Genomic DNA, 14,245 nt, shown 5'->3' on the forward strand with positions numbered 1-14,245 from the left:
TGTTTCAATGCAGTATACATAATTTATCCCATCTTTTTCAGTTTCCCCCCAACATAATTGTAATTAATAAATTCTTTGCCATCTCCAGCCTCATTTCTGCCACCAAGGCCATATTTTCCAGTTACCATTCCTTCTTTTTCTCCAACTTTTGCATAACAGTCACCAGTTATTATTAATGCATCTTTTTTTTTTCTTTTTCAAAAATTTTTTATTTTATGTTGGTTTGCATACAAAGTTTGTATACATTGCTTTTCACAATATCCGTTATTCACATTGTGTTTCATACTGTCATTCCTATTTACTATGTTTTATAAAATTAATCTTGAACTATGCCCACCGTTACCCCAAGCTTCTTGATCCCCACTGGATCCTTCCCATTTCCTTCATGCACCTCCTCCACACACCAAATTGTGCAACCCTATGATTTCCCCCTGCCTATCTTCACCCTTCTGCCCCCACCCCTTTCCCCTTGTGCATATTACTAGTTATCCTTCCATTTTTTTATAGTGGCCATAAGCAGTATTTATCTTTATGAGAGTGAGTTAGTCTACTAAGCATAATGTACTTAAGTCTTACCCAAGTTATGTAGTAATTTTTTAAATTGTTGCTACTGAGTGCTGCATAATATTCCATCATGTGAACTTAACACAATTTCTCAACCCGTTCTATTATAGGTAGACACGTTGGTTGTTTGCTTATTATTAATGCATCTTGATTGCTTGTTCTGATACTTTCACACTGCAAGATTGGTAGAAGTCCTTAATTTCTTCATCTTTGGCTTTAGTTGTTAGTGAGTAGTAGTTGTATTAACATTCTTAAATGCATGTGTATAGTATTCTGACCCTCACAGTATTGTGCTTTAGGTTAGAACTTGAAATGCTTTTTTTGACGATGAGTGTGATACCATTCCTCTTTAATTTTTCGTTCCTGGCAGAGTCGATCATCTGAAGGTCTGACTCGGAATGGCCAGTACCTGTCCATCTGAACTTACAAATCCGGAGGCTGCTCATCTTTATGCATTCAATTTCGTTTTTTCCAAGTTTTAATTTTCCAATATTCAATACTTTGTACATTCCATGTTACAGTTACTAATGCATGTTTGCAGTTATTCTCATTTTGAGTTTTGTCGTGTCAGCAGATGAAGGTCCTTCTTTGGGTGAAAGAACCCAATTTTTGCTCCGAGTTGTTAAGTTAGACTCTTCTTTGAAGAGATAGCTCTTCCCCAGTCACATTTTGGGTGTCTTTCAGAGATGTGCCCTTAAGCCTGGGGGGGTCTCATCTTCCAAAAAATATACCTCAAAATGTTCTTCTGTTATTCATAGGGTTTTCCAACGCTTTTCTTTCAGAAATGTGTAGTCAGACCTGTTTCTTTCTCTTAATCTGGAAGCTTCCTGAAACCTGTCCATCATAGGTAACCTGGTATTTGAAATACCATTGTCATTGCTGCTTCCAGCATCGCAGCAACATGTAAGCCACCATAGTACAACAAACTGTCAGAGGAGTGGTGGAGATTGAGACTAGTTACTATTAAATTATTGTCATTAGGTCCCATTGCTCATATTGTCAAGGAATTTATGTTATTTGGATCTACAATCAGCATCTTTGTACCAGCAGTCAGAAGATCAGGAGACATAATTTATTGGGAAAGTCTGCTGCCAGAGACCTCACTAAATTACTGAAGACTAAGATGTGCCTGATTCAGGCCATGGTGTTTTCATTTGCTATGCATATGAGAGCTAGAGAATGACTAAGGATGACAGAAGATTTGTTGCCTCTGACATGGAGAATACGAAATATCCCATGAACTGTCAAAAGAACAGCAAAGTTTTGGAGAAGGTGAAGCCAGGGTGCTCGTTGGAGGTAAAGATGACGAAACATCATCCCACATACTTTGGCCATGTTGCTAGGAGAGGATATTCCTTGGAGAGGGCCATCATGCTTGGAAAGGTGGATGGTCAGCGAAAACAAGGAAGACCCTCAACCGGACGGATTGACAACAGTGACTGCTGCAAGGGACTCTAGTGTATCAGAGATGAGAAGGATGCCACAGGTAGGACAGGGTTCAGATCTGTTGTTCATAAGGTCACAATGAGTCGTACTTGACAGCACCTAACAGCAACAGGTTCCCTTGAGTCAGTGGCAACTCAGAGCAGCAGTCTGGGACACCGCTCAAAACACTGCCTGGTCCTGTGCCGTCCTCACAGTCGGTGTGTGTGCGGCCCTTGCTCCAGCCACAGCGCTGTCAATCCATCTGGCCTAGAATCTTCCTCTTAGTCACTGATCCACCAGAATGCTGCTTAGAAATGAGGAGGGCACTTTGGGCATATTCTCAGCAGGGGCCAGTCCTTTGAGAAAGATGTCACGCTTGGTTAAAGATAGAGGGTCAGCAGAAAAGGTACTATTCGTTATTTCAATGTTTGTTTTATTTTAGGATTCTGTTCGTGTAGTCTTGGGGAACTTGGACAATCTGCAGCCATTTGCCACAGAACATTTCATTATATTTCCATGTATCCTTTTTTTCCTGGCTGGAAGTGAGCTCACATTGTACTTTCAAACAGAATCAGCAAAGTGATGGGCAGTTGAGGGGATTAGTTAGGGACAAGACCACAGACAGGCACTCGTTGCTTCTCTCGTTCCTTAACACCACTCTCCAGATAAAAGCAAATGGGAGAGAGTCTCCCACCTGAAGTTCAAGCATGGGAACATCCCTTTGGTCCCCTACCCTTTTGTTTTCACTCTGTACGTGGAGATGAAATGCTTTCATGAACACCTGTCATCTGGTAAGCAGACAGAAGGGTGGGTGGTAGAGAAGAAAAAGGAGGACAGTTGACTGTCTATGGAGCAGCAGAGCCATCTGAGATCCAAAAAATGTTCAGCCTGACTGGACCTCAGCGTCAGATGGTCATAGACCCTCAGCTGGACTGTCTCATGCAAATCCTGATGCCATTGCCCCTTAATACCTGTATGACTTTAAAGAAATTACTTAATCCTTATCAAGAATAATGGTGTCTGACTCTGAATTGTTGAAAGGATTAAATAGATAACTATTGGCAGAAAGGAAACACAGAGTCTGACGTAGAGTAATTTCCCAGTGAGAAATGCCTACTACGAGAACACTCCTCCTTTCCGAGTGCTCAGTGACCTTCACTTTAGTGGCCTCTTAAAAGTCTCTCCTGATTTTTAATCTCTGAAGACCAAGGTTATTTTTACTCACAGAGGAACAAGTGGGCGCCTACTAGTTTGATTTGAAAAGGCTTTGCTTTAAAATGTCTCAATGCATTTGCCACGGATGCCTGAGCTGTCCTTTATATCTTTGCAAGTGAGGATCATCTCCCTTTTAAGTGGCATGTTGTTACACAGAGCTCAGGGTGAGTCAGACCCTTTTGAACTCATACGTGACAATGGTTGGGAAACAGAGAGGAGAGTTTGAAGACACACTTTTTCTAGGAGATAAAATGTCAAGCAGAAGGGAGAAAGCCACACAGGGTAGTTTGTCCCGAGCCAGTTCAGAGAATAAAAAGTGGACAGAGGTTGAGGTGAAGCCAGATCTTGATCCATTAAGATGTTTATATTTCCTATTGCAGATAAACCAGTAAGCTATCATCCTCTTGAATTGGTAAGTTTGCCTTTTCTGTGCAAGATGAAAACTGCCTCCATCAACCCCTGTTGTACAGAAAGTCTTGTTCTCATCTCTTACTCTTACTTTGTACCCTTGATTGCCTCCCATATCCAGTCTGAATTGTAGGTATGTCACCTTTTGTCCCCTTGACTAGACTTCTCAGACTATGTCTCTAGCAGAATCATGGCCCTTATTCCTGAAGCAGATGTTAATAGTTGCCTTGGCATCTTCAAGATAGGCAGTTCTCTTCACTTTGCCCTCATGAGCTGTGAGCAACTCTGAAAAGAGAGGAGGCAGAGGAATCTGGTTTCTCTCTGAAGGTACCAGATGAGAAGAAAACTGCAGGAGCCATGAAGAGGAAACGAAGATTCACAGACATGCCCAGCACCCCCAGGAAGTCAGAGCTGGACAGGTCAGTGGTGCTGGGAGAACAGCTAAAGACTGCATCGTGGCTTGGTCTTGTCAGCTGCTGCTGCTGGTGGAGCTGCCCTTTGAATGAGTTGTTTGGTCTCTCAGGGCATCATTGGCACCTGCCTGTTCCAGTGGGTGGGCTAAGGAAGGTAGGGAAGTTAATATTTGCAATATTAATCCAGCAGAGCCCCTCCTTGACAAAGCAGGATTCCTCAGGGCACAGGCTGAGCAGAAGTACAATCAGATGTGTACAGATGAATTCCACTATGGTGTCTGCTTTGATAATACAGTCAGAAGGCAGGAATTTATCAAGGCCCAGAATATTCTATAAAACACAGGGAAACCTACAAAAACATGTCAACTATGTATATAAATTCAGTGTTAATATGAGAAAAAAAAAACCATAGGGAAATCTAAAGAGTGAGAATGAATACAATATAATTGTTTTACACAGTAAGAAGGAAGCTTTTGGAATTCTACCTTAAGAAAGTGGTGATGATGGTGGTTATTGTTAGGTGCTGTCACAACTCACAGTGACCTCCTGAACAGCAGATCTGAACCTGTCTTAGCCACCCTCACAATCTCTGACACACGTGAGCCCATTGATGCAGTCTCTATGAGAGGCCACCTTGTTGAGTCTTTCTTTTGCTGAGCCTCCACCTTTCCAAGCATGATGCCCGTCTCCAAGGAATAGCCTCTTGTAGCAACATTCCCAAAGTATGTGAGAAGAAGCTTCATCACCCTTGCTTCCAAGGATCACACAGGCTGCACCTTCTTCAAGATGTTTCTGTTTGTTTTTGACAGTCCAGAGTATTCAGTATTCTTCTCTAACACCACAACGCAAAGACATCCATTCTTACTCTGTCATCCTTATTCATTGTGTAGTTCTCAGATGCATAGAAAGTGATTGAAAGCCCATCACCTAATCAGGTGCACCTTAATCTTCAAACTGAAGGGAGCTCTAGTGGCCTAAGTGGCAAGACGCTGCTCTGCAATCCCAGAGGTATGCAGTTCAAATCCACCAGATGCTCTGCTGGAGAAGGAGGGGGCAGTCTCCTCCCGTACCAGTCAGATCTGATTTGACGGTACACATAAAAATAATACAATAAAAAATAAACAAAAAAATTTAAAAAAAAATCTTCAAACTGACATCATTGCTCTTCAGCAATTTGGAGAAGTCCCTAACAGCAGTCTTGCCTAATGCAATATGTCTCCTGACCCTGTGGTACCAAGGGTGTTGCTTGTGGACCCAAGTGAGATGAAATTATAGACAGTTTTAATTTTTTCTCCATCTATCATGATGTTGCTTATCAGTCCTGCACTGAGGAGTATAGTTTTCTTAATTTCGAGGTGCAGTCCATATTAAAGGCTGTAGTCTTTTCTTTTTTGTTTTATTTTAAAGGCTGTAGTATTGATCTTCTACAGCAAGCGTTTTAAGTCCTCAGTCTCGGCAAGCAAAGTTGTGTCATCTGCAATCACACGGACTGTTGATGAGTCGTCTTATCCTGATTCCTCCTTCTTCATAGAGTCCAGCTTCTCAGATCATTTTGCTCAGCTTGTAGAGCGAATAGAGAGAAAGGATACATACTTCCCTGACATACTCCTTTCCTGATTTTAAACCGTCGTGTGTTCCCTTGCTCTGTTCGGACAGTAGCTTCTTGGTTGAGGTACAGGTTTCATATGAGCATAATGAAGTGTTCTGGAATTCCCATTCTTGCCCTTGTTAGCCATAATTTGTTATAATCCACACAGTCAATTGCCTTTGCGTAGTCAATGAAACACAAATAGACATTCTTCTGGTATTCTTTGCTTTTAGCCAGGATCCATCTGACATCAGTAATGCTATCTCTGGTGCCTCAACCTGTTCTAAACCCAGCTTCAACTTCTGGAAATTCCCTGTCAATGTACTGCTGTTGCTATTTTGGGATGATCTTCAGAAGTATTTTGCTTGCTTGTGATACTAATGAAATTGTTCAGTTAATTTCTCGTTCTGTTGGATCACCTTTCTTGGGAATGTGAACAAATATGGATCTCTTCCAGTCAGCCAGCCAATTAGCTGTCCTCCAAAGTCCCTGGCATAGAGTGATGAGCACATTCAGGGTTGCATGTTAGTTGAAACATGTCAGTTGGTATTGCGTTGATTCCTGGGGCTCTATTTTTTTGCCAATGCCTTCAATGCAGCTTGAACTTCTTCCTTTGTTACCATTGGCTCTTGTTCATATGGTACTTTGTGAAATTTTCCCATTTCAACCAATTCCTTTTTTTCCCTTATTTTTGACAATTTTTTTTTCATGCAATGACCCTGTGCATTCCTTTCATCTTCTTTCCCCCCTTTCCATCTTCTTTTATGCTTCATAAATCATTCAAGATTTTTCCTATAGTATTTGTCAGTATTGCAACTCCAAGCTTGAATTTGGTTTTCAGTTCTTTCAACTTGAGGAATGCCTTAAGAAGTAGTGCAGGTACTACTTTAATTTTTTAATTATTATTAATTTTAATGAAAATATGCAGAGACTTTGGATTTCCATTCATTCATTGTTGTACTTTTCTTCCTGCCTGCCCCTCCCCACCCAATTCACTCTTCTCTTTGAAAAGTAAAAGAAAAAATCTTTCATTGTTTTACAATCCCTCCCCCCAAGTCCATTCCACTATGTAGCCTTCACTTTGGACTCCTGTCATGACAATAATACCTAATCACATATCCCTTTTAAGCAGTTTTCTCCCTCATTTGTTTCAATTCAATATACATTATTTATCCCATCTTTCTCAGTCTCTTCCCCAACCCGATGTCACTCCTGTTTTACAACAGTGGCACTATGCAGTATTTGTCCTTTTGTGACTGAGATACTTCACTCAGCATAATGTCCTCCAGGGTCACCCATTTTGAATAATATTGCATGAGTTCCTTGTTTTTCAATGCAGCATAGTATTCCATTGTGTGAATATATCACAGCTTCTCTATCCATTCGTTTGTTGATGGACACTAAGGTTGTTTCCAACTCCTTGCTATTGTGAACAAAGCCATGATAAACATGGTGTGCATATATCTGCTTGGGTGGCAGTTATGGTCTCTTTGGGGTATATTCCCAGTAGTGGAATTGCTGGGTCAAATGGTATTTCTATTTGCAACTTTGTGAGAAAGCGCCATACCGCCTTCCACAGTGGTTGCACCAGTACTACTTTAAATAAGGGGGTATATCCATTAGTGAGGAGGGTGACCTTCTGTTGGAGGAATGTGGGGCACATCCCTAACATGTTGAGGCTGCTGTGATAGAAGCTGCTTATACTCTTGGGAAAAGAGTAAGTAACTAGGAGAGTTCATTTGTTCCAGTAGCATCCCAGCAAGAGCTACTGGTGTGATCCAAGGTGTGGTTTGCTCCCAGGACCAAAGTGTGTTCACCCTGGGCTTGTAAAACAGTGACTCTTTTCCCGGAACTGTGTACATAGGAGTGGAGGGAAGACCAAGAGAGATCTGAGGCCTGTGCCCCCAGATGTACATGTCACTGAAGACTGACCGTGGGAGCCAAGTGGACTGCGGTATGGAGAGAGGCTTGGCCCTGTTGTTTGACTTAATTTTCCATAGAGACAAGACCTCAGATCTTCCCTTTCTCTTGGCTTTGATGTACTATCAAGTATTTCAAATTAAAAAGCTTCATAGTTGCTCTCATTAACATTTCCTCTTCGTCAGCCTCGGATCCCCAAATGCCCCAAATTGGGGTTTACTGTGAATTCAAGCAGCACCCAAAGAGAATTTGGCTGCACAATGTACTCTGCAGGCCAGGAATGGTATTAAAAATAGCCAACCTGCTGAAATATTCATTTGGGCTCCATTTGCATGAAAGTGGGGTGGTGATGTCACTGCTAGTAACATTTCCTGGGCTTCCCCCCTTCCCTTCTATCTCAGGGACAATGTGGGAACATTCAGCCAAGACCCTACTGAAAAGCAGCCCCCTGTAAAAGCCAAGAAGGTAAGTAAGCACCAAAATGGAAGCTTCTAGTTACTTGGCCATCACTACTGTGTTACAGGTCGGGGTTCCTGTTACCAGCACTTCTTAGTCCTGAGTGCAGATGGAGTGGACTGGACTCGGTCTCTGGTTTCACTGTCTGCAGACCTGTCTGCACAACATTCCTCTCCTCGGCCCTTGCCATAGCCCATCCCCAAAGTCACTGTGTAACGTGCACATCAATGCATTCTTTTGTTGAAAGGTCCGCTTAGCTCAAAAAGCTGTTGCTGTACTCTACAGTTCACATAAGAAAACAGTCTGTATTGAATTGAGGTGGGATCCTGTATAGAATTTTCTCTCTGGAATCCTTTTTGTTTTCATCTACACCGAGAGAGGTTTGAATCTAGGAAAGTCTATTTTTTACAGATGAAATAGGGACGTACACCTGCAGGAGACAGGTCAGAACGAAAGCTCACAGCCCCATCGCAGCAGCCAACTACCTCACAATAGCATTCAGTGTAAGTTAGGGGGTCCCTTCCCCACTTAGATATTTATGGGTCTGCTGTTCCTCCATTTAAGAACTGCTTTTTCATAATGGCCCCTAAAATAGTACTCTCTTTCCTTTCCTCTCCTCTCCTCTCTAAATAGCTCTTAGCTGTTGTTCATGCCTTCTGTAAATCTTCCTTTTGTCTTCCTTTTCTCTGATCTCTCCAAGGATATTCTGATCCCAGTACCCCAGTTCTAACAGCTTAACTGCCTTAATTTCTGCAGTACCATTGAATGATAGATTAGGGAAAAAACATTTACTTGTGCATTTATTCAGCAGATTTCCGTTAGTGTCTACTCTGTACCAAACACTAGGGGTATCATGCTGTGCCCTAGAGACTCCAGCAGCACAAGGCTGGGTAGACACTCACAGGCAGATGTGGCATGTGCAGGGGTGGAGGAAGCACAAAGGGAACAGAGGTGGCCAGGAGAACTTGACCCAGAACAAGAGGGAGGGAACGTTCCCAGGATAGCTCCTGGTGGCTCCAAAAGCCAGGCCACGGGGCACGAAAGGCCAGTGTCCCCAGTGCTCAGCGTGCAGTGTGAGAGATGCTCCTACAGAAGTCAGCATGCCAGCTGAGGGACTCAATGGGACCTTGAGCTCCATGGGGACTGATGGGAATATTTTCAATAGAGGGGTCATAGGAGAAAGAGAGAGAAAGGAAAAAACTGGTCCCAAGAAAGGAACGGGCCTTTACTGCGTGGTCTGAAAGGGACGCCAAGTGACTGCACTCGGAGAAGGTCAAAATGGTGTGCGGGCAGTCAAGGACAGTTCCTTTTTATAAGGATTTTTAGGGAGGACTAGGGAAGATGGTATTTTGCTGGGAATTTGGGGTGAGGATCCTGTTCATTGACTTGGGTGTGGGCTTTTGTGATTAGGCTCCAGTGTCTGGTCTGGTTGCATTGGACATCAGGTTTCTTCAGGGAGTGATCAAGCCTGGGGGCACCTGCAACATTCTTCCTCCATCAAGTAACTGCCGTTTTCCAAAACTTACGCTGTCTCTTTATGAGGCAACTGTGTTGTGGTCAAGGAGCCCTGGTAGTGCAGTACTTAAAGAATTGGGATGTTAACTCAAAGGTTAGCAGTTTGAACCTAGTAGCCGCTATTCAGGAGAAAGGTGAGGCCATCTGTTCAGTCAAGATCCACAGCCTCCGAAACCCTACGGGGCAAATCTACGCTGTTCTGCAGGGTCACGAGGACGCAAAATTGCCTCAGTGGCAGGGGCTTGTGGCTGGGCGCGGGGGCACCCTCACCCTGTGCTGGCCCAGGTGTCGTCTGTCTTGGGGCTGGCTGCTTAGTTGAGGGAGGAGTGTACCCCGAGGGACTCAGAGCACTGCCTGTGTGGACAGGGTCAGAGGCCTGGGCCCCAGCCATGCCTTGGCCAGCTGACTCACCGACTTGAGTTTTAGGAAGCTGACTTCCCCTGTCCGATTCATTCCCCTTTAGAGAGGTAAAAAGACAAGATGAGAAAGGACTGGAGGGGTGCATGAGGCTCCAGAGAACAAAGGCACTTTAGACAACCGAGATAATTACTATTAAAGGAACATTTTCCTCACTCTCTATCCTTTGTGCCTTCCTATTCTTAGTTTGACACATCATCTCCTTCAAGAACAGGGCCCACAGCTTCTTACGCAACATAATTACCTTATCAACCTGATACTGGGTTTAAGTTAAAAAAAAAAGGAAAAAACCAAACCCCAAAACTCTGAACTGCAGCCCAACCAAAAGGAACCTGCTTATTGATTTTGACCCAAAGCCCGAAGAGGGTCTCACTGTAGACCTGGTTCCCAGAGAGCCTGTTCCTCCCAAGTTAACGTGAGCACAGTGGCTCTCAGTGCAAGTCACTTGAGCTGGAAAAATTGAATTTGCTCCTATGGTCCATTGCTTAATATTTTCTCTGTCTTTTGGGGGAAGTTTGGGTGTAGGATCACAGTCGGCATGGATCATGCACGTCTGAACACATTAGGAGCTTGTGCAGGGAAGACTTAGAAGAAGACGACATATGCCTGTTAAGGTCTCTTTCATAAGAGGGATTGAGGGGTGAACGGGGAGGATGGGCAGAGCCTTGCCCACTGGTATGTGGGGCCCCAGATTTAGTGATCCAGCATTCAGGAGGTTGAAGAGTAAGGCTGAGCAAATGCACGGCCCAGAGCAGAATAGACTGGCATGCCACTCTGAACCTCCCGAGGACAACCTGTGCCAGCTTTTCCGCATGGTCCCCGCAGTCTGTCTGCAGAGCCCACGATGGCTTCCCCCCTTTAGCCTGAGAAGTTCTCTTACAGTTTCAGGGAAGCGTCAGCACTCAGAGATCTTGTGAAACTGCTCTCCCTGCTGAGAGGCAGCTTCAGTCCTGTCCAGGGGCTTGGGCCTTCTGGGTTCCCGCCGCCAGCCACTGCAGATGGCTTTGCTTAGTGCCCCTCCTTACAGCAGGGTTTAAGTCCCAAACCAGAGTCTTGTTATCTACCCAAGCTAGAAACCATAGCTAGACCAGGCCCCTCTAAATCCCATCTCTGCTCTGACTAGGGAAGTCGGAGACATCTCTCTCCTCAGCGGCTCCTTTCACCGTTGCAGGGCCATGACCCAGGTGGCTGCCTGTCCATTCCAATTTGAGGGCTTGTGGAGAAGCCCCTCTTAGAACCACCTGCCCCTCTGGCCTGGATGGGGCTGCTCTCCTAGTCCAGCCGCCACCTCACCCTTGCAGTCTGAATCCCATCTGTAGAAATTCCTCACCAGCCAAACATTTCCAGAAACTCCTGCGGGCTGTTGGGTCGTTGAGTGCTCAGGTCTGGCTGTGAGCGGAGACTGCCAGTTGGCAGAGATTCTCAAAGAAAATCCATGAACTGTATTTCTATCAGGTGTTTCCGGGAGAATGTTCTGGGCTCAGAACCAGCTTGTAGGATGCCCCCTTCTCAGTGCAAAGGGAGTTCCATGGTGGTGGCAAAAGGAAGATCACATTAGGTATACGTGAGGGAGCTCTGGTAGCCTTGTGGCAAGAAGCTGTGCTGAAATCCCAAAGGTGCATTGTTTGAATCTACCAGATGCTCTGCTGGAGAAAGAGGGGCAGTCTCCGCCTGTGCCGTTCGGATCTGATTCAATGTTACACAACAAGGGGAAAAAACAAAGACCAGCATTAGATGTGCGGCTGCTTGGCACTCGTCATGTGGTGGTTGCCCTACACTCTGGCTGTCACATCTCTGAATTTACATTTTCTTGGCATTGTGCTTTGTGTATCGTGCCCCTGTCTAGCATGACCCATCACCCACTCCTCACCCCATTACAGTAGCACCCCAGTTGTCCACAAAGGCCCCAATCAAGCCTCACGTCCCTGCATAGCTGCCTTCACTAACCACACCTGGTCTATTGCCCAGGTGCCCACAGCACTTTGTAGCCCCAGGTTGTAGCCTTACCACAATGTGTTGGAATCGTTTGTGTATGTGTCATGTGTACCCAGGCAGCATACGTGCCTCTAAGACCGGCATATTTTTCCTTTATCTCCTGATTGCTGAAACCGCAGTGTTCTGTCCCTGGTAACAGTAGGCACTCAGTTACATAGTCTGGTAATCTGAATCCAACTCTGCTTGTTCTCAGCTCTTAGATTTTGTGGTTTGGGAGGGTTGGTGGGCAGGAAGTGGAAAGGGAGAAGGAGGAGAGTTGGAAGGAAACAGGCTGTGGAAGGATGCAGAGGCCCTGCCCGGGGTCTCCAAAGCCAGGTCCCAACACTGGTGTGAAGTCAGCTCGCTAGCTTGGAGCACTCGGACCACCAAGCCAACTCAGGGTAAAGTCTCAGATTTCTTCTCTTCTCCTTATCACAAGAGGGAAAGAAGAACTCAGCAGGAGTGGCAGGAGGCCCCAGCATTCGCCATCCCTGATGTCCAAGAGCAGGACCCGGGTAGGTTCAGCACGTTCAGACCCATTTGCGGTCGACAGCCAACCATGTCCCCTTTGGTCTAGAGTAAGCTGAGCTGCTCAGCTCTGAGTCTGGGCATGCTCCGGGTCAGGTGGGACACTGCCCTGGAGTCATGGAAGCCCCAGAGGGTGAGTGGTGGCATGTGTGGTCACCTCTGCTCTGGATGGTGAGGCTGCTGCTTGTGCATCACAGTCAGCTGGGAGGTAACAGGGCTGGGCGGGATGGGACTGCCCTCAGTCTTGTTGAAGAAGCATTTCTTGGAAGTCCTCAGGCACAGTGATCATTGAAGGTGCAAACAGACCATCTACAAGGGTTGGGACTGCACAGTGAGGTGTCCCCTTCCACCTTGCTCTCCTCCATGGGCCTGAGGGTCAGTACGGACGGCAAGGACTCCCTGAGCTGGCATATCAGCGACGGGTCCTTTGGCAGCTTGTCCTCCGTGTGCAGACAGACAGGCCGTGATGGGAGTGAACTGAGCACCTCTTACAGGGCCCGCCTTAGGCAGTTCTCAGGGTCTGAAGAGCAGCTTCCTGATCCCAGAAGATCACAACAGTCACCTGGCCTCCAGCAGGTCCATGCAGCCTGCGGAGGAAGAGCTTGTCTCTGCCTGCATGTCTTCCTTTGCAGGTTCTAAGTTGGAGGACAGCTTGGGCGGGCAGATGGCGTCATCACGGCCACAGAGCACTCCAGCTGCACCTCAGGAGCCTGTGGAGCTGGGGACCACGATGGGCTTCTTTGGGTTCCTAAGGTAGGACAGACTTGTCTCCTGCATCAAAGGTGGCCGGGTCCACTGCTGAAACTCAGCCCAGGATAAGGGAATTAGCCTTATTGTCCAGGAGAAGGCAGCGGAAAGGAGGCCAGCAGCAGGGGCCCAGCAGTGACGTCAGTGGATGAGGCATCCCGAGACTTTTCACCGAGCTCCCTCCACCCTCGTGCCCAGCACGGGGCCTAGAACATGTGGCTCCCCAGGTGCTGCTGTGGACAGAGCCCTTAGGGCACGTGGGCCTTCATGGATCTGGTTGGGGAAATGCCTCCATCCTTCCCTCCCTAGGTTGAATCCTCTGCAGGGAGCAGTTAGCAAACGTCTGTGTGTCTAGAACATGCTCTTTGTTTACCTCCCCCTCATTAGTTTAATCTAATTTGGGTACCTTTTCAAATGTGACTCCAAACTGGAGTTTCCATTCTGTGGGTCCCTGGGAGCCCAAGAGCCCCTGCCAATGTGCCACTAATGGGATTGGGGAAGGAAGGAGGCTCACAGTCTGCAGTCTCCGCTCACTCCCTCACTCCAGTGTCGCCCTGCAGTTCCCTGTTCCCGTTCCGCTATCTCTTCCGAAAGAACCAGAACCGCAGGTGATCCTTCAAGCTAGAGGCCCCTCTCCAGCCAGAGCTCTCCAGCCAGACCCTTCCAGCTGCACCTCAAGGCAACCAGAGGAGGAAGCCTTCAGAACTGAGTGCTCCTGTGGCCTTAGCCTGTTTCTTGTCCCTTACTATCAAGTGTTTGTCCCCATTTATCACAAGGAAAAGAGAATGGAATTTTGAAAAATGTTCCCAGCTTAGAATTTTACTACCCTGAGGGCCAATCTAGGTTGTCTGTTTCAGCACTTAGGATCCTAATGACAATAAATTATTGATGAAGAGTTATTATTGATTGAATTTAGTGATGTAGAGAAATTAAGAGAGGCCAGCCTCACCCCTCAGGATACAGGGATTTCTTGAAGCCCCTAGGTTTGCCTGGGTAAGTGGGACCAGTACCCAACCTTGTCCTGGGAGCAGCCCCACTGAGGGAAAGGCCTTGAAGGGGTCTTGGAAGTGCCCTG

The 14,245-nt window shown here is 46.1% G+C and overlaps 1 protein-coding gene across 1 annotated transcript in view; it reads left to right on the forward strand.

Annotated features, from left to right (window-relative positions):
* Positions 1-13,782, forward strand: part of LOC102876312 (chromosome unknown open reading frame, human C11orf85) — a 30,931-nt gene extending 17,149 nt beyond the window's left edge. The window contains exons 3-9 of the mRNA XM_006901528.1: positions 2,432-2,507; positions 2,655-2,796; positions 3,906-4,031; positions 7,935-7,998; positions 12,335-12,410; positions 13,056-13,176; positions 13,731-13,782. Coding sequence (XP_006901590.1) covers positions 2,432-2,507; positions 2,655-2,796; positions 3,906-4,031; positions 7,935-7,998; positions 12,335-12,410; positions 13,056-13,176; positions 13,731-13,782 — 657 coding nt within the window. The remainder of the gene's footprint in view (positions 1-2,431; positions 2,508-2,654; positions 2,797-3,905; positions 4,032-7,934; positions 7,999-12,334; positions 12,411-13,055; positions 13,177-13,730) is intronic.
* The last annotated feature ends 463 nt before the right edge of the window (positions 13,783-14,245 follow it).

The sequence above is a fragment of the Elephantulus edwardii genome, unplaced genomic scaffold (assembly GCF_000299155.1).
Source record: "Elephantulus edwardii isolate Elephantulus edwardi_28Jun2011 unplaced genomic scaffold, EleEdw1.0 scaffold00328, whole genome shotgun sequence".
NCBI classification, from domain to species: Eukaryota; Metazoa; Chordata; class Mammalia; order Macroscelidea; family Macroscelididae; genus Elephantulus; species Elephantulus edwardii.